This window comes from Balaenoptera acutorostrata, chromosome 6, assembly GCF_949987535.1.
Source record: "Balaenoptera acutorostrata chromosome 6, mBalAcu1.1, whole genome shotgun sequence".
Taxonomy (NCBI): Eukaryota; Metazoa; Chordata; class Mammalia; order Artiodactyla; family Balaenopteridae; genus Balaenoptera; species Balaenoptera acutorostrata.
This window is the reverse complement of record NC_080069.1, coordinates 40,852,071-40,872,851: the sequence shown is the minus strand read 5'-3', so window position 1 is coordinate 40,872,851 and position 20,781 is coordinate 40,852,071. Positions and strand designations below refer to the sequence as shown.

General features: G+C 41.9%; 1 protein-coding gene across 4 annotated transcripts in view; it reads left to right on the top strand.

Annotated features, from left to right (window-relative positions):
• The window catches only part of NTRK2 (neurotrophic receptor tyrosine kinase 2), a 372,551-nt gene extending 359,560 nt beyond the window's left edge, over positions 1-12,991 (top strand). For all 4 annotated transcript variants that reach the window (XM_057547996.1, XM_007176941.2, XM_007176940.3 and 1 more), the window contains 2 exons: positions 6,203-6,361; positions 7,232-12,991. In XM_057547996.1, coding sequence (XP_057403979.1) covers positions 6,203-6,361; positions 7,232-7,417 — 345 coding nt within the window. In that variant the 3' untranslated portion in view covers positions 7,418-12,991. The remainder of the gene's footprint in view (positions 1-6,202; positions 6,362-7,231) is intronic.
• The last annotated feature ends 7,790 nt before the right edge of the window (positions 12,992-20,781 follow it).

Below are 20,781 nucleotides of genomic sequence, written 5' to 3'. Positions count from 1 at the left end.
GTGTTTCCATACAATTTGTGATTTTTTTTTGTTCTAGTTCTGTGAAAAATGCCAGTGGTAGTTTCATAGGGATTGCATTGAATCTGTAGATTGCTTTGGGTAGTATACTCATTTTCACAATGTTGATTCTTCCAATCCAAGAACATGGTATATCTCTCCATCTGTTGGTATCATCTTTAATTTCTTTCATCAGTGTCTTATAGTTTTCTGCATACATGTCTTTTGTCTCCTTAAGTAGGTTTATTCCTAGGTATTTTATTCTTTTTGTTGCAATGGTAAATGGGAGTGTTTTCTTAATTTCACTTTCAGATTTTTCATCATTAGTGTATAGGAATGCAAGAGATTTCTGTGCATTAATTTTGTATCCTGCTGCTTTACCAAATTCATTGATTAGCTCTAGTAGTTTTCTGGTAGCATCTTTAGGAGTCTCTATGTATACTATCATATCATCTGCAAACAGTGGCAGCTTTACTTCTTCTTTTCCGATTTGGATTCCTTTTATTTCTTTTTCTTCTCTGATGTCTGTGGCTAAAACTTCCAAAACTATGTGGAATAATAGTGGTGAGAGTGGGCAACCTTGTCTTTTTCCTGATCTTAGTGAAAATGGTTTCAGTAATTCACCATTGAGGACGATGTTGGCTGTTGGTTTGTCATATATGGCCTTTATTATGTTGAGGAAAGTTCCGTCTATGCCTACTTTCTGGAGGGTTTTTATCATAAATGGATGTTGAATTTTGTTGAAAGCTTTCTCTGCATCGATTGAGATGATCATATGGTTTTTCTCCTTCAATTTGTTAATATATTGTATCACATTGATTGGTTTGCGTATATTGAAGAATCCTTGCGTTCCTGGGATAAACCCCACTTGATCATGGTGTATGATCCTTTTAATGTGCTGTTGGATTCTGTTTCCTAGCATTTTGTTGAGGAATTTTGCATCTATGTTCATCAGTAATATTGGTCTGTAGTTTTCTTTTTTTGTGACATCTTTTTCTGGTTTGGGTATCAGGGTGATGGTGGCCTCATAGAATGAGTTGGGGAGCGTTCCTCCCTCTGCTATATTTTGGAAGAGTTTGAGAAGGATAGGTGTTAGCTCTTCTCTAAATGTTTGATAGAATTCGCCTGTGAAGCCATCTGGTCCTGGGCTTTTGTTTGTTGGAAGATTTTTAATCACAGTTTTAATTTCAGTGCTTGTGATTGATCTGTTTATATTTTCTATTTCTTCCTGGTTCAGTCTCGGATGGTTGTGCATTTCTAAGACTGTGTCCATTTCTTCCAGGTTGTCCATTTTATTGGCATATAGCTACTTGTAGTATTCTCTCATGATCCTTTGTATTTCTGCAGTGTCAGTTGTTACTTCTCCTTTTTCATTTCTAATTCTATTGATTTGAGTCTTCTCCCTTTTTTTCTTGTTGAGTCTGGCTAATGGCTTATCAATTTTGTTTATCTTCTCAAAGAACCAGCTTTTAGTTTTATTGATCTTTGCTATCGTTTCCTTCATTTTTTTTCATTTATTTCTCCTCTGATCTTTATGATTTCTTTCCTTCTGCTAACTTTGGGGTTTTTCTGTTCTTCTTTCTCTAATTGCTTTAGGTGTAAGGTTAGGTTTTTTATTTGAGATGTTTCTTGTTTCTTAAGGTAGGATTGTATTGCTATAAACTTCCCCCTTAAAACTGCTTTTGCTGCATCCCATAGGTTTTGGGTCGCCGTGTTTTCATTGTCATTTGTTTCTAGGTATTTTCTGATTTCCCCTTTGATTTCTTCAGTGATCTCTTGGTTATTAAGTAGTGTATTGTTTATCCTTCATGTGTTTGTATTTTTTACAGATTTTTTCCTGTAATTGATATCTAGTCTCATAGCGTTGTGGTCAGAAAAGACACTAGATATGATTTCAATTTTCTTAAATTTACCAAGGCTTGACTTGTGACCCAATATATGATCTATCCTGGAGAATGTTCCATGAGCACTTGAGAAAAAAGTGTATTGTGTTGTTTTTTGATGGAATGTCCTATAATTATCAATTAAGTCCATCTTGTTTAATGTATCATTTAAAGCTTGTGTTTCCTTATTTATTTTCATTTTGGAGGATCTGTCCATTGGTGAAAGTGGGGTGTTCAAGTCCCCTACTATGATGTGTTACTGTTGATTTCCTCTTTTATGGCTGTTAGTATTTGCCTTATGTATTGCGGTGCTCCTATGTTGGGTGCAGAGATATTTTAAATTGTTATATCCTCTTCTTGGGTTGATCCCTTGATCATTATACAGTGTCCTTCTTTGTCTCTTGTAATAGTCTTTATTTTAAAGTCTATTTTGTCTGATATGAGAATTGCTACTCCAGCTTTCTTTTGATTTCCGTATGCATGGAATATCTTTTTCCATCCCCTCACTCTCAGTCTCTTTGTGTCCCTAGGTCAGAAGTGGGTCTTTTGTAGACCGCATATATATGGGTCTTGTTTTTGCATCCATTCAGCCCGTCTATGTCTTTTGGTTGGAGCATTTAATCCATTTACATTTAAGGAAATTATCCATATGTATGTTCTTATTACCATTTTCTTAATTGTTTTGGGTTTGTTATTGTAGGTCATTTCCTTCTCTTGTGTTTCCTGCCTAGAGGAGTTCCTTTAGCATTTGTTGTAAAGCTGGTTTGGTGGTACTGAATTCTCTTAGCTTTTACTTGTCTGTAAAGTTTTTAATTTCTCCGTCAAATCTGAATGACATCCTTGCTGGTTAGAGTAATCTTGGTTGTAGGTTTTTCCCTTTCATCACTTTAAATATGTCCTGCCACTCCCTTCTGGCTTGCAGAGTTTCTGCTGAAAGATCAGCTGTTAACCTTATGGGGATTCACTTGTATGTTATTTGTTGTTTTTCCCTTGCTGCTTTTAATATTTTTTGTTTGTATTTAATTTTTGATAGTTTGATTAATATGTGTCTTGGCGTGTTTCTCCTTAGATTTATCCTGTATGTGACTCTCTGTGCTTCCTGGACTTGATTAACTATTTCCTTTCCCATATTAGGGAAGTTTTCAACTATAATCTCTTCAAATATTTTCTCAGTCCCTTTCTTTTTCTCTTCTTCTTCTGGGACCCTTATAATTCAAATGTTGGTGCATTTAATATTGTCCCAGAAGTCTCTGAGACTGTCCTCAATTCTTTTCATTCTTTTTTCCTTTATTCTGCTCTGAAGTAGTTATTTCCACTATTTTATCTTCCAGGTCACTTATCCATTCTTCAGCCTCAGTTATTCTGCTATTGATCCCTTCTACAGAATTTTTAATTTCATTTATTGTGTTGTTCATGATTGTTTGTTTGCTCTTTAGTTCTTCTAGGTCCTTGTTAAACGTTTCTTGTATTTTCTCCATTCAATTTACAAGATTGTGGATCATCTTTACTGTCATTATTCTGAATTCTTTTTCAGGTAGACTGAGTATTTCCTCTTCATTTGTTAGGTCTGGTGGGTTTTTGCCTTGCTCCTTCATCTGCTGTGTGTTTCTTTGTCTTCTCATTTTGCTTAACTTACTGGGTTTGGGGTCTCCTTTTTGCAGGCTGCATGTTCGTAGTTCCCATTGTTTTTGGTGTCTGCCCCCAGTGGCTAAGGTTGGTTCAGTGGGTTTTGTAGGCTTCCTGGTGGTTGGGACTGGTGCCTGTGTTCTGGTGGATGAGGCTGGATCTTGTCTTTCTGGTGGGCAGGTCGACGTCTGGTGGTGTGTTTTGGGGTGTCTGTGACCTTATTATGATTTTACGCAGCCTCTCTGCTAATGGGTGGGGTTGTGTTCCTGTCTTGCTAGTTGTTTGGCATAGGGTGTCCAGCACTGTAGCTTTCTGGTCGTTGAGTGGAGCTGCTTCTTGGCATTGAGATGGAGATCTCTGGGAGATTTTCACCATTTGATATTACATGGAGCTGGGAGGTCTCTGGTGGACCAATGTCCTGAACTTGGCTCTCCCACCTCAGAGGCACAGCCCTGATGCCTGGCTGGAGCACCAAGAGCCTGTCCTTCACACGGCTCAGAAGAAAAAGGAGAAAAAAAGAAAGAAAGAAAAAAAGAAGATAAAATAAAATAAAATTAAATTAAGTTAAATTAAAAAGTTATTAAAGTAAAAAACAAAAAAATAATTATTAAAAAAAATTTTTAAGTAATTAAAAAAAGGAAGAAAGAAGAGAACAGCCAAACCAAAAAACAAATCCACCAATAATAAGAAGCACTGAAAACTTTACTAAAAAACAAAAAAAACGGACACACAGAACCCTAGGACAAATGGTAAAAGCAAAGCTATACAGACAAAATCTCACACAGAAGTATACGCATACACACTCACAAAAAGAGAAAAAGGGGAAAATATATATATATAATTGCTCCCACAGTCCACCTCCTCAATTTGGGATGGTTCATTGTCTATTCAGGTATTCCATAGATGTGGGTACATCAGGTTGACTGTGGAGATTTAATCCGCTGCTCCTGAGGCTGCTGTGAGAGATTTCCCTTTCTCTTCTTTGTTCACACAGCTCCCGGGGTTCAGCTTTGTATTTGGACCCACCTCTGTGTGTAGTTCACTTGAGGGCATCTGTTCTTCGCTCACACAGGACGGGGTTAAAGGAGCAGCTGTTTCGGGGGCTCTGGCTCACTCAGGCCGGGGGGAGGGAGGGGTACGGATGTGGGGCGAGCCTGCAGTGGCAGAGGCCAGCATGACATTGCACCAGTCTGAGGCATGACGTGCATTCTCCCAGGGAAGTTGTCCCTGGATCACGGGACCCTGGCAGTGGCAGGCTGCACAGGCTCCCGGGAGGGGAGGTGGGGATAGTGACCTGTGCTTGCACACAGACTTCTTGGTGGCGGCAGCAGCAGACTTAGTGTCTCATGCCCGTCTCTGGGGTCCGCGCTGTTAGCCACGGCTCGTGCCCGTCTCTGGAGCTCCTTTAAGCGGTGCTCTTAATCCCCGCTCCTCGCGCACCAGGAAACAAAGAGACAAGAAAAAGTCTCTTGCCTCTTCGGCAGGTCCAGACTTTTACCTGGACTCCCTCCCGGCTAGCTGTGGTGCACTAACCCCTTCAGGCTGTGTTCACACCGCCAACCCCAGTCCTGTCCCTGCGATCCCACAGAAGCCCGAGCCTCAGCTCCCAGCCCCCGCCCGCCCTGGTGGGTGAGCAGACAAGCCTCTCGGGCTGGTGAGTGCTGGTCGGCACTGCTCCTCTGTGCGGGAATCTCTCTGCTTTGCCCTCCGCACCCCTGTTGCTGCGCTCTCCTCCATGGCTCCAAAGCTTCCCCCCTCCGCCACCCGCAGTCTCTGCCCACGAAGGGGCTTCCTAGTGTGTGGAAACCTGTCCTCCTTCACGGCTCCCTCCCACTGGTGCAGGTCCCGTCCCTATTCTTTTGTCTGTGTTTTTTCTTTTTACTTTTGCCTTACCCAGGTACATGGGGAGTTTCTTTGCCTTTTGGGAGGTCTGAGGTCTTCTGCCAGCGTTCAGTAGGTGTTCTGTAGGAGCTGTTCCACATGTAGATGTATTTCTGATGTATTTGTGGGGAGCAAGCTGATCTCCGCATCTTATTCTTCCGCCATCTTGAAGCTCCTCCTACTTATTTAGTTTTGTAAATAAGCTCAGTTGAAGTATCCTGTAGTAGATGAAAGTCCAAAGACTGGACTTCTTTGTGTCCATAGCAACCTGAAACTCAGTTGCCCCTCTGTAAAATGCAAATAATCACTTCTGCCCTGCCCATTGCTGGGTTGTGGCAAGCATGTTCAAGGCAGCTCTGTGTGCTCTCCTGACACTTTAAAGTGGAAGGAAGCTCCGGCCTTGTTAAGGAAGCAGAGTCCCTTGGTGGGTCATTTTGGATGCAAAACTCTCTACTTATTAACCTGACCAAGGTTATCTTGTTAATTACAAGATCAAGTCCTCCTCATACCAGAAAGTAGGTGTGTCTGTGTTTTATACAGGATGAATATCCACCCAATCACCATCTCTGCTCCTGTCTAGTTTTGAGAAAGAGAGAATTGCAAAAATGTGAGAAAAAACCTTTGACCACTCTTTGCCCTCTGTCTCTGTTGCTTGAGATTATAAACCAATCGTCTTTCCCTTATGTTTTATAAACAATTAAAATTAATAAATACAAATAAAGGAAAGGGAAAAAAATGTCCCCCACATCTCCCTTCCAAACCTTTTCTCCTGATGGTGGGAACTGATGCCACCTTGTTTACCCCTTTTCCGCCAGGTCGGTGGCCACACGATGCTGCCCATTCGCTGGATGCCTCCAGAGAGCATCATGTACAGGAAGTTCACCACTGAAAGTGACGTCTGGAGCCTGGGGGTCGTGTTGTGGGAGATCTTCACGTATGGCAAACAGCCTTGGTACCAGCTGTCGAACAATGAGGTGAGTGGAAAGAAAGATCCCTAGAGAGCTGACACGGCGAGGCATCCCCAGGCTGGAAGTCAGGACACGCTCTCATGTGGCTTTGTTGGGAGAAGCACCTCCCAAACGGCCTGCCATGTATCTAAATTTCATGGCCAAAGCATAGTCATTCTCCAAATTTAAGAGTTCTAGAAAGAGAAAAGCACAGCGTTTGCTGACGCGCCTGTGATTCTCTGGCATTGGGACACAGAGTCATTTCGTGCTGTTCATCTAGTAAATTGATAGCAGATGTGGCATTCTGGTACCCTTAGAGTCCAGCTAGCTCTTTGGTATTATTCCAATAAGGTTTCAAGCTTCTCTCCTTTTTGCACATTTCACTAGAACATTTACTTCTAGTGAAAAACTCAAGCATTTTATTTTCCTTTTCTAATCTGTTTGCAAATATGTCTATATTTGAGGCATCACTTCTTGGTCAAGCACCTCACTTCTTCAGGCCCACGTCTGTCTTTTATCCAATTCCATTATCCAAAATGACTGCTCATTTCTGTACCCTGGGGTTCCCTGGCCAGTCAGTGCCCAGACACAAAAGTGACCCTGGTCCCATCTCAGGCCAGTAAAACATTGGAATTCCAGGGTGTGCTTTGGGAGCATTCCATATAGATGAATTATTTCTCCACCAGTTTGGTGAAATCAGTGTGGCTTGAAAAATGAATATAAATCCATCAAATTAACCATGATATACCAACCTAGAACAGTCACTCTCTTGCCTCTGAAAAAAAGTAAACACTGAGTGGGTTTCTTTAAAGCAGCCCTCTCTTTGTACTGACATTTATTGTATCCACATTGTTTTTCCTCTGGTCTGACCCTATCTTTGCTCTCCGTCCTGTCCAGGTGATAGAATGCATCACTCAAGGCCGAGTCTTGCAGCGACCGCGAACATGCCCCCAGGAAGTCTATGAGCTGATGCTGGGGTGCTGGCAGCGAGAGCCCCACATGAGGAAGAACATCAAGGGCATCCACACCCTCCTTCAGAACTTGGCCAAGGCATCTCCGGTCTACCTGGATATACTAGGCTAGGGCCCTTTCCCCCAGACCGATCCTTCCCAAAGCATCTCCTCAGTTGGGCCGAGAGGATGAACGTCTTTTAACTGCCGCTGGATGCCATCAATCTGCTGTTCTTCACTCTGACAGTATTAACTACAAAGACACCGAGAAGCTTTCCGAGGGAAGCAATGTGTACTTCTCCATCCGTAGACACAGTATGGACTTCTTTTTGGCATTATCTCTTTCTCTCTTTCCATCTCCCTTGGTTTATCCCCTAGTTTTTTTGGTTTGTTTTTCTTTCCTTTGTTTTTTGTCTTCCCTGCTTCACAATCCTCACCCTTTCTTTTTTAATCAATCTGGCTTCTGCATTACTATTAACTCTGCATAGACAAAGGCCTTAAGAAACCTAATTTGTTATATCAGCAGACACTCCGGTTTGCCCACCACAACTAACAATGCCTTGTTGTATTCCTGCCTTTGATGTGGATGAAAAAAAGGGAAAACAAATATTTGACTTAAACTTTGTCACTTCTGCTGTACAGACATCGAGAGTTTCTATGGATTCACTTCTATTTATTTATTAGTATTACTGTTCTTATTGTTTGGGATGGCTTAAGCCTGTGTATGAAAAAGGAAAACTTGTGTTCAATCTGGGAAACCTTTATCTATGGGAGATTAAAACCAGAGAGAAAGAAGATTTATTATAAACCGCAGTATGGGAAGAACAAAGACAACCATTGGGATCGGCTGGCGTCAGTCCCAACTTAAGAAAACCCAGCGACTGTTAGCTGGGAAGAATGTATTCGGCACCTTCCCCCGAGGACATTTCTGAGGAGTAAAAAGACTGTTGAACCCTGTGCCATGGACTATTCTTTTCCCATCACTGGAAACACTAGAGTGTAGTACAGAGAAAAGATGGCTTCCGGGAGGCAAGATGACACATCACACGTTCCGACAGTCTTGTCTTTGTAGGCCACGGTGATGGCACTGGTTTGTTTTTCCAAGTGTTATCCACTGAGCCTGTGTCGAGTTCAGTTGAAAGTAGGTGGATTCTTGTCCAGCGATCATTTCAGGGTCAGGTGGGAAAGCCAAGGACTTGGAAAAGACAGGACAAGCTCTAAATGTGGAGGCAAGTTTCTCTTACGTTGAACTTTTCAGATAGCAATTCCTTCCAACCCCTAGCCTCCACCCCACCCGTCCTTTTAACTGTGCAAGCAAAATTGTGCATGGTCTTTGTCGATAAAAATATCTTGTGTGCAGAAACTACCGCTCCAGACGTCGTGCCCCAGATATGTAGAGCAGATCCATAAAAGGTATAACTTATATAATTAGGGGAAGCTAATGGAATTCATCAGCTGAGTATAAATGTCTCTGGGTCGTATGGTGGCGATGGGTTTTAACAAATATGGACCCTGGATCCTGGATATCCTCAACCATGTCGCACCCACTGTGGCCCTGTGGGAAGGGCAAAATCAACCCCCAAGGGACAGGAGACCTCACCCACCCTGGGGGTATCACAGGCATTGATGTTCAGTGTACAAAGGCCGAGACCTTGCTCTGGGCTCTGGTTGGGAGAGTGGTTTCATTCTAAATGTACTCCATTGTCAATATGCTGTTTTGTTTTTTTCACTGCATTTTAGAAGAAAGTAAAAATAAAAACTTAGGCACAGCATACCCATGGGACGCTGTGCCCAGGCCAAGCTTTGGAGGTGTGCTTCTGGGCATAGCCACGGGTTTTGCGAAAAGAGGTTGTAAATTTAAATAGAAATTTACAGTTATCTGGGTGATCAGTTATACCAAGGAAGAAAAATTTTTCTGTTCCTCAAGAAAACTTGCTACCCTCTGTGAGGGGAATTTTGCTAACTCGACATCTTTATAACACGAGCCAGATTGAAAGGGAGTGATTTGAATTCAACTTAAGTCATTTTATTTCATATTTGTTTCTGAAGGTGCAATTGCTCTGTTTAAGTTTTGCTTGTGCCCTTAGTTACTGAAGCACCTTATTTTCCATTCTAGACGTTGAAAGCCAGTTCTCAAAGAATCGAAAGTGTCCATTAACAGAGAACAAAAGGAAATCCAGTAGCATCTGCTGTCAAGTGAAGGGGGTTAGACAAGGCGATCCACATAGTCCTTTCAGGTTCTGCGCTGCCTACGAGACATGGGAGTTGAATTGTTCTCTTTGTTGGTGACCAAAAACCCTCCAGAACACACATAATAATATAACGAAAGCCATATCTCCATGATATATACCTGCACGTATATATCCTATTAAGGGCCCATGGTACTGTTAAAACACTGTGGCACCCTGTGAAGCAGTAAGAAGAGGCAGATTTGTACAAAACTTTTCTAGATTCCATCAGTGATGACCTGAAAACCTACACAGGTTTGTTATTCTGTGTGACTGGCCAGCTGCTCTGGGGGAAGAAGATGCAAGTTACTTGTTTTATTTTAACAGAGAGCAAAGGAGGTAATACTCTAAGGGATCAAATTCAAGGAGGGCTGTGCAGTTTTAGAGCAAGGATTTGTTTAAAGCAGATGAGAGGATGGGAGCATTCCCTTCCCCTTCCAGTGTTGTGTTTTCCTCTGAAGGAAAAAAGAAAAAAAAAATTTATCTTTACCTTCTGACAAGTCCCTCAAGGTCTTGAAATGAAAGGTTCTATGCAAGTGCAAAGTTTTATAGTTATTTATATTGCTGATTATTATTCATTTTTTCCCTCTGTTGTCTCAAGAGTATGTACTGATCACAGAGACGTCTCGCATTGAAAGAATCCCAGATTGCTTTTAAAGTAGCCGAATGAACCACAGACTATCTTCAAGTCTCCGTCCCTGTTCCTCCACAATCCCCTCTTCTCATGCTCTTGTAATTTTTAGAAAAGGGGCATCCTCATTCTGCAGTGTAAAGATCACAGAATAGGGCCTGCCATCAAATTCGTTAAAAACTACAACGGGAGTGGTGACAAACCTAATTCTCTAGCCTGACCTCATCCTGACAGTTGCTTCCATTTATACATTGTTTAATAGTTTTCCAAACACTTTTCACATATGTCGGCAAATTATTCCCATTTTTTAGAGGTGAGGAAATTGAGAGTTGGAGAAGTTAAATGGCATGCTAGTACTCTCCAGGCAACTCTGGGACTGAATCTAAGTACTCTGACTCTGAAGTTCATGATTTGGTCCACTAGAGACCCTAATATATACACAAGCAGTCCAGGAGAGAAAGCACGCTAACCAATTCATGAAGCAGGATATAAAGTTAGAAGAGCAAAATGAAATATGTGAGATGCAAGCAGCTGAGATCTCATGACATATAATCATGCTCATAGCTTCAGCGAAATCCTTGTACAATGAACCAATGTCATAATCAGGCTTATTTAGAAGACATTTTGAACTATGCTATAAAAGACTATATCAGAATTCATATTATGTGTTCACATCAGCGCTCCCTGTGGTATTTCCATGTATTTATATGTGTGTTATAAATACTTGATTTATACATAGACAAACACACATGCATAGTGTGTTTGTGAGCTTATGTATAAATTTATAGGTACACAGTAATAGAGATAATTATAAGTAGGGTGCAGTATGAATAATTTGCTTAAAATCTGCTAAATAACCAAAACTTTTTTAATGTCATGTTGCTGTTCGTGCTTCCTTTCTCCATGTGGGTAGGACCCCATCACACTTTTCGACTCTCTGCAATACTGCATGGGTGGAAGACATATTTAAGAAAATGTGCTTCCCAAAACAACTAAATCAAAACCATCCCACTACATTGAGTCCTTCCTCTGGCTCCCTGCAAAGGAAAATGCAGCTGGAAATATATCTCCTTATGTAAAGGTCCAGAAAAGGAAAACTGATTTTTTTTAAATCATTTTGCACATTTATTTGTATTATGCTCACCTGTCCCACTGTGACCCCTTTACACTTGTGTTCAGAGTCTAAGCATTCCAGAAGAGAACTGGAGTGTTGGGAGCCCAGTGTCTTGAAGGCCAAAGGTGAGAATCCAAGACTCCACTGCGAGGCGAGTGACTCTTAGGAATTCCCACATCCTAGCGGAATGCAAGAGGCAGCAGTTTAAAATGCTGGCCTTTGCAAAGAGCCATGACAACAGGATCCCCTGGTCAGGAATAGACTTCTTTATTTTAAACTCACCCTTTTGTAAATTGGACCTTCTATAATGCCAATAACATTAAATTGTGTATCTAATTAAATAAATGACTGCAGACACACATAGTCTCAATTCTCTTGCTCTTTCTTTTCTTTTTTTCCCATTTGAGGACTTTTGTTCCCAATGATGAGCTTCGGTTTGGCCCTATATCACTGCTACAGAAAATCTCACGAGGGGGATGGCCAGTGACCCAACTACTCAGATGGCTAAGTGAGCAGTTAAATCAGTTTCTTCACAATTCGTAATGGTGGGATGCTGAGACTCCGAGGTTGAGACAGCAGATGATATTCTAAAGAATTTGTGGTGGGAGGGATTTGTAGCAAAATATGGGAGTTGAATTGTCCCATATGAAGGGGTATTTTCTTGTTTGTCAGGGCTGGAATGAATCACTGCTGCTATAAGTCAAAGGTTCTCGAATATCCTTAGTTTTTGTATTTATTTCCTTTTTTTTCTTTTACCTTTATTTATGTATTTATTTATTTATATATATATTTCTTTGCTCCATTCATCACAGACACAAAGCGAAGCAAAAAATATATATATATATATGTGTATATGTGTTGCAGGCAAAACACTGTGAATTTCACAAGAGCAACCAAGCAACTCTTCTGCCATCTTAACATACGTCTCAGGAGACACAATGGGAAAACATGGGATGTCATTTTTTTTAGTCTATGCATTCTAGGCCAGGTCTGTGTTTGTGTTATTTCTTTGGTCTGTACATTAACGAAAATGATCCTGAGTGAAGGTTGGCCGAATGTCCAACATTCTGGAGCAAGCATAACTAAAGCTGCTAATTGCCACAGGTTTGAACTGGAAAAAATTTGTAGAAAATGAAATGTAAAGGCCTACATTTTGCAAGTTGTATATCTTCCTATTGCTTTAAAAATTAAAAAAAAAAAAAACCACTGGAAATGTTTAAATACAAGGTCTTTGAATTAAATGTGGATTTTGAATATATAATCCCTTGATAAATGACCAAATTATGGTGAAATATTGCTCCCTGCGTTCATTAATCATTATCCATCACTAACAAATCTGCCTAGAGGTGTGGACAGTCTCTGCATTTGCTTCTGTACATGGAGAGATGTTTGTATATATCCGGGCCGTATCCACAAACACATTTCAATATCTCTCTGAAGATATATTGCCCCTTTAATTGTGACCTGGTATTTGAAACTTCCTTCTCATTTGCTTTATTTTCCTTTTAATGTGACGTCTCTGTGCTGATGCTTACTGGTTCTTGTTTTGCAAACTGTTTGGAGGTCCATTGCTTTATTAAGACCCACTGCATCTTGGCTGATTTCAAAGTGACACCAGAATATCAGTGTTAAAAAAAAAAAAAAAAGTTTTGTTTGTAAATCATGTGACCAGCTTCTCTCAACCTGACATGGAAAGTCTCTTGTACTACAGTGTATTTAATAAAAATGATGTCTTAAAATAAATAACATCCTCTAAAAGAGACACTAAAAGTGACATGATGATTACTAGAATTTTCACAAGGCATGGTGTGCTCTTTGTCTGTCTGTCCATATGTATGTATTTTAGATAAGGTCACTGCAGGTGCCTGCCATGTTCATCAGTTGAAGCAATGAGAGTACAAGTTCCCTGGCTGATCCCTCCATAACCTGACATTTTCACCTTCTATCTTGGATAACTAGAACTTCACTGTCCAGTAGAACTTTCTACAATGATAGAAATGTTTTATCTGCACTGTCCAATATGGCCAGTAGGCACTTGACCTGCGGCCAGTGGGACTAAGAGCTGAATTTTAAATGTGATTTAATTTCAATTAGTTTACATTTAAATAGCCACACGGAGCTCATGACTACCATGTGAGACAGCACAGGAATCACCAGGATTTCTAACAGATCAGACCTAAGAAACCTACCATAAAGGAAATGTTGTGAATCGTGGCCTAGGGTTGGGGCAGCTTTGAGAATCATGATGACCCAGGAGCAGAAGTAGCCAAATAGAAAATGTCACATCCTCTCAGTCTCTCTGTTAACCAGTGTTTCCTAAAAGGTGAAGGAGGACAAAAGAAGGGTGGTTTCACAGGGATCCGGCAGCCTGTCTCTTCCTGGCCATCAGAGCAGTCCTCCCACATTTGCATTTCTCAGAGTCACAGCCGTGTTTCCCGCTGTCTGACCGTTTCCCCTCCATCTCCTCTGAGAGGCACAGAAGGCTTCTGGGCAGCATACCTGATGGAAGCTTCAGGAATGTAGAGTTTGCCAGCAGACTGTCCTCAAATCAAACTCCTCAGGAACTTTGCCCATGAAAACCCCTCTTACTGGCTCAGGTATATTTTCCTTGAGTCAAAAAAAATACAATCCAGTTGAAACTCAGCAGAGACTTGGGGAATTCAAAGCTGTGTAAAGGGGGAAAACAACTCGTCTAAAAATCCAAGTACGAACATGTGTTGTTGCTGTGGGATTGAAGTGTGTATCCCACTCAAAGAAACAGGATTAAAGAACAAAAGTTAAACCACTGATGCCTTGGCCAGTGGATTATTTGGATTATTAAAGATCCACACCTTTACCAGACAACGTTTATATATTCTTATTATTTGTGTGTTTATAATCAGTAATCAGTTAAATTCCAAACCTGAAGTCAAGTTTTCCAGAGCCCTGCCTGCTGTTTTGTAGACCCTGTCTCATTTTCTCCCTCAAATACACTTTTTTAGTTCACCCTTGAGGATGCCTAATTGCTTGGCTAGGAACAACACTTCTGAGGTATTGTGATTAACAACCTCAAACAGGCTTCCTTACCTTTAGAAGAAATTGACTAATAAAACAAATGCTTACTGCATGCCAGGGTGTTATGTATGTTGTGTTTTTGCTGTAACAAATTACCACACACTGAGTGGCTTAAAACAACAGAAATGTGTTATCTCACAGTTCTGAAGGCCAGAAGTCTGAAACTGAGGTGTCAGCGGGGCCACACTCCCTCTGGAGACCCTCAGGGAGAATCTGTTCTTTACCTGTTCCAGCCTCTGGGGGCTCCAGATGTTCCTTGGTTTGTGGTCGCATCACTCCAATATCTGCCTCAGCGGCCACGTTGCCTTCTCCTCTTCTTCCTGTGTCCTCTCCTCTGTGTGTGTGTGTCTCGTAAGGATACGTGTGGTTGCATTTAAGGCCCACCGGGGATAATCCAGGAAAAGCTCTTCCTCACTCTTTTGCCTTATCAGGTCACGTTCCCAGGTTCCAGGGATTACTACGTGGACATATCTTTTTGGAGGCCACCATTTAAACCTCTACAGTATGTTAACTCACCCAGCTCTTACGTCAACACTGAGAGGTAGGTACTATTATTATCCCCAGTTTACAGATGAGAAAACTGAGGCACTGAGAGTTAAGGAACTTGGCAAAAAGTTAGGTCAAAAGAAATTGACCAGCAAATGTAGTGTTTACTACTTGCCAGAAAGGTAGCCATTTAATCCTGAAAATAAGGGAGGAACTCAGGGGGCTCCACTCCAGGCAACAGGCAGAAATGCAGGCACCTGGCTGGCCCACGGAAGCCTGCAGCTGGGGTTTGGGCTCACCACGTGGCATGGTGTTGAGAGTCTGGGCTCCAGGCCTCTCGGAGACTGGTAAAAACAATTCAACATCCCAGCCCTGTAGGAATGGGCTTATCAGTGGGAGCTAATGCCAAGATTCAAGGTTCCAGGAGACTAGAGAGTTTCTAGGAAGTTAAACCTGGCGTGTAGGGATTTCGGTCACTAGGGATGAGGCAAGAATTTGGTCCCAAGCCAAAGCCCAAATCTGGCAAGGTCTTTGGTGCTTTCCTAGACCCAGTGCTCCTTTTCCCTCTTCCCACCACTCATCAGCCTTGGGGAGAGTAAGCCTACAGTGGAAGCAGCTGCTTAGCATCAGGTTCTGAGGCTTTCAGTGATGAGACTATCTCTCTGTGAATCTGCATTTCTCAAATGTCAGGATCTTCAGTAGGCTCCCATGGTTAGAGCTATATGAGAGCTAAACATCCCATCCCACCTGCCATCTACAGGTGGTGCTTTACAAGGATTGCCAGGTTCAGACCAAATTCATCCAACAAGCAATGATTTATTACAAGCCTGCAATGCAGGCCAAGAAACTTCCCTTGCCTGACCTTGCGTGGAAGTCACAGATGCAAAGATGTACTAATGCCAGGACCATCCTGGCCTCTGTTCAGGTGACAGGGAGGGACAACGGAAGACCCAGGGAGCCCTGGTCACTGAGAGCTGCATTCCTGGCATTAGAGAGCTGGGCTTTGCCAGATTCTTCTGCCTCCTTCATGCAGGTACGATGACACTTGTACAATAATTCTAACAAGTACTCAATCTTCAGGATCAGTCACTTCACATACATACAAAAATCTATGTCCCTTATCCTAATTAGCAAACCATGTGATATTGATAACATTATTTTAAATGCCAATTACCTACTAAAGTCACTTCTCACATGGGCACTGCATATGTCATCTATAGTACATCCGTGTATCACTAGATACGTCATGATATCTAATCACTTCTAGTGTATAGGCTATATTTGTACATACACATCACATTGTATACACTGATTTTAAAGTCACACAGATGATATAACAACCTCCCTATGGACAACTACAGCCTCTTCTCCTGTAGCAGGTATGTATGGATTTGTAGATACCAGCCTATGCGTGGGAAATGCCGCTTTCTTCATTTCCTTTAAGTCAGGCCATATTTGACTCAAGTCCACATCCTGCAGGGGCAAAACCAATTTCAGCAATTACTGGGTGTGCCTCCCCTTCCTAGGGTATCCTTTGGATCTCAAGGTTCATTGATACCCAGGAAATATGAGAAGGGCTTCACATTTACTGTCCATCACAATCCAGTGGCTCTGGTGCCAGAGCTGAGAGCCTTGCCTCTAGGACAGATGTCCTCGGACACATTGCAGCCTCCCCCCAAGGGCCACCACCTCCTCACACTCGATCCACTAGGTATGATGACTATCTACTCTCAAGATGAGTCACGAGGCCTTAATTTGGCTTTTAGTTTCCTTTGGCTTCTGGAGATTTTTCTGTTTCTTTTCCCATTTTGTTATATTTCACCAAGCATGTGTATGTGAACAAGATGGAAGCCTTGTGTACTTGTTCCGTCTTCCATCTTCCCTGGAAATCTCAATGCTTTCTTCCTGCATTTAGATGAGGATTCTCTTCACATAGTCCTATTTTTCTGGCAAGAACAGTTCTTGCTGTGGATCAGAATCACTTGGAGAACTTTGAAAAATGTAGAAGCCAAAGCCTCACCCTGTTTCTATTAGTCTGCGTTGGACAAGACATAGGCTGGCTTGTGAGTGTGTGTGTGTGTATGTGTGTGTGTGTGTGTGTGTGTGTGCAAATCCTCTAGATGTTTCTAATGTGTAGCTAAGGTAGAGAATTATTGTTCTAGAGGATGATAAGACTCAGCCCCAGAATTTCAACCATCCAAATAGAAACACCTGGTGCTAGCCCTAGGACTTGACTCAGCAGAGAATGGGCCAGACCGAAAAGGGCCTAGAACTTTCAAGAATGCTAGATAGAGCACTAGATAGTTTTAAAAAGCAAATCATCAGTATCCAAGGAGTTAAGTAGTGAACTACACGTTCTCTCAGAAAATAAGTTTTCTGCCAAGCTCCATGGAAACCCATTATGGCCCAGTATTGAAAGCAATCAATCAGTCAATCAATTAATCAGTCCTGATCAACTGAAAGGTTGGGGTTCCAGCTCCCCATTATGGCAGAAGGACATGGTGGTTCTCCAACCATGGATTCTGATGAAGAGCATCCTGCAGCTAGCTTGCCATAATAAGCAAAGCAACCGCAAGTCTTGGACCCAGCCTGTGACCATGAGAACTGAGCTGGCTGGATACGTTGGAGTTCAAGTTCTGCCATATTGCTATTAAATGCTAGCACGAGATCACTACAGGGGAGGGGCCAGTACCTCTTAATCATGCAACTTAAAAGTCCCACAGCCCCAGGGTCAGGATCCCTCTTCAGGAGCCCAAATTCAGTCCTACAGGATTGTCATGTGCAATCGCAGAGAGTGATGGGCAACTGGGAACACAGCTATGAGCTACTATTTCTGTCCCCAAGAGTCTTCCCCCAAATCATGACACTCCAGCAGGTGTGCTATATGCAGTATCTGGCCATTTACCTTTGTTTATGTGACAATGTTATTATTTTTATTTATTAAAATTTTTGTTGGCCATTTCCTACAATTAGAATGCAAATTTTACACAGGCAGAGATTTCAGTGTCTTTGGTTCACTGTCTAGGCTGACTCTTGACACATAGGTGGTGCTCAATCATTTCCAAATGAGTGAACAGAGGAATGAATGAATGACTGAATGAACAAATGTTAAGGAGCTTGAGATAAGAGGTCAGGAAACTACGCTGGTAGTTACAGTAGACTGATGCTTAGAAATAGGCAGTGTGACCCTAGGCAAGCCATTTTAACCTTCCTAAGCCTTAGAACTATTGAAATATAAATATAAATGATAATTTATCTTATTTATAAACTATCTAATATGGGCTTTTTCTCCAGCTTCAGGTGAGCTAATCCATGTTTTGAAACCATAAAGTAAGTTATTAGTGTAAATGACTTCAAATTTTCCCACATGAAAGGAGAGTGATTTTTCTTCTTGACTTAGTTTGGGGACCCCAGACAAGCTTCCAGAAGAGGCAAGGCTACCATGAGTGAAAATAAAATGGCTAGGCTTTTATTTTCAGTTGGACAACTAAGCCATTTCCCTTTCAGATAGAATCCATATCTTCAGAAGTAAGAGATTAAGGGTCCCTCAGAGAGGACCTCCTTCCATGCTTGCTGGAAATCAGGCAATGAGGCCAAATGGAAAAGCATAAAAAGAATTGTGGCATCTTTAGGATGACAGTTATTTTTGTTCAATTCTGCTGGACCTGGGGACTTTTCTAGAGTAGACTTTAAACAGCACTTTGCAAAGTTATTCAATGCTTTCTTAGTTTGGGGACAAAACTTTCTGAAGACCATCAGTGGCCTTTCTGGCTTTAGGGTAGAGGGCTGATTATAGATCAGAATGGTTCTCCTGGAGCTCCTACAGCATCACAGATTCACAGGGCTGGAGGGGCCACAGAGGGCAATCCTGTGGACACCCTTGCCAGGGGGTCCATTCCTAGTGAAAGGGAATTTATTTGAAGACCCCCCCCCCCAGCCTCCCCCTACGGCCAGGCCATTTTGCATTTTACAAAGCTTCCTTAGCAAGCGCTTCCTGGTGCTGAAACAACATCTGCCTCCCATGGGCTCAGAGCTCCTGGGAGTACACAGAATAACTCTTATTCATTATTACTTGGCATCCCTTTACGACTTCCTTGTGCTCTTCCTCCCATGTCCACCCCTCTACAGAAAACTCTGGAACGTTTGCCAAATACCCAGGACAAAACAAGGAACCCAGCTCTGCCTGGTAAAGCTAATGTCCAGCCCACGAGTCCCATTTTCCCTCCCTTGTCCTCCAGGCTTCAGCTCATTCTTGGCACAAGGAGGAATTAACTTTTAACGGGATCAGAAAGATTAAAAGTAAGGTTTGTCTCCTCCTCTCCACTGATAAAATAAGTTCTCAGTGATGTCAAGACAACTAATGCTCCTCACAGCCCTTATATCCGAGATCCATCCAAAACCTCCAGGATGCTTTCAAAAACAAGGAAAATGAGGAGGCTTGGGTGTTCCAGGGGACAGAGAGCTTTGTCGTCTCTGATGAGAAAAAAAGGTGAAAAGCATTGCTTAATTGCCTGCTCAGCCCAGGGTGGGAGGTGTTTGCTAACCTAAAGACAGGCTTAATTTTATTTGGTTTTGCTGAGGAGCATCTGCTTGTACAATGATTAGGCACTGGCACTCATTAACACAGGAAATAAAGTGTCTGAGGTTTGTGTCACTGGGAGTGTTCGAGAACACAGTAAGACAGACACTCGTGGGAGTGATTTAAGAGCATTTTTCATACTGGGCAAAGGTTCAGCCTGGGAGAAGGTCTAGTACTCAGACGGTGCAGTTGTTGAGAATTCAGTTATGTGTAGTAATCGAAGGTCCCTCTCCCCAGAACTGTGGGCCAGGACAGACGATGGAAGACACTGACCATGGGTATGTGCCATGTGACTCAATACCTAACAAGGGCCTGGTGGCAGCAGCATCTCAGAAAATGCCTGCTGAATAAATGAATAAATTTCCCAGGCACACAGTGAAAAGAATGCAGAACATTCTGTGCACCCTTTCTACGTTCCAAAGGGCATTTACATATATTATGGCATTTTGTTTCCTAACATTCCTATGAGGATTGGAGCACGGGCTTTTTCCTCATTTTACAGAGAAGGGTCTGGTCATGGTCCCAGGAGTTGAAGATAGAGTCAGAACTAGAAAGTGAGTTTCCTAATTCAGTATAGAATTTTAGAACACTTAATCATACAGCCAGTGAGTTTAAGGAAAACTCCCCAGATTATTAGTTCTTGTTTATAAGATCAGGATATAATGTCAATATATCCTGAACCCCCTGCCTCCTTCCATCCTCTTCCTTTGGTTAAAAAAAAAAGTGATACTATTAAAAGTGGATTTTTGAACACATTATGTATTGTATGAAAAGTGTAACAAAACGGAAAATAATAAAATTTAAAAGTAAGTCACTTCACTTGCAAATCTACTCTTCAGGACTTTCAGCAACAAGTAATTTGAATAGATATTGGAAAAAATACAAAATGCAGAAATCAATCAGATAATTAACAGGAAAGAATTGAAAACCTCCACAAAGAAATGATATGACATTGTCCCCTGGCTCTGGGGAGAAGGTGGGCCTAGATGTAGACTCCAATAAAGTTGGAGATTTGGAGTGTACTTTGGGGATGGACTAGCTCAACCCTGTTGGGTTACAGATAAGGAAACTGAGGCACAGAAGGGTCACGGACGGTCATGTAGCTGTTAGGAGCAGTGCTAAGTCTCATCACTGGGTTTCCTAACTTCCAGAGACCCTCAGCTGTGGACCTAATGTTCTATTTCTTCGGCTCCCTGCAGGTGAAGCAGGCATTTTCATCACAGAGGCCCGTGTGCATGTAGGCATGGGTGTGTGTCCACAGCATGCCTATTTCTTACCCCCCCTCCCCCGCCCCACAAATGAGGTTCAACAACTATAATCAAGCACTATAAAGGATGTTCATTTATATTTTAAGTATCTACAAAATAAAATATTTTTCCTAGCCTTGCTGTGTCAATAGTAAGAA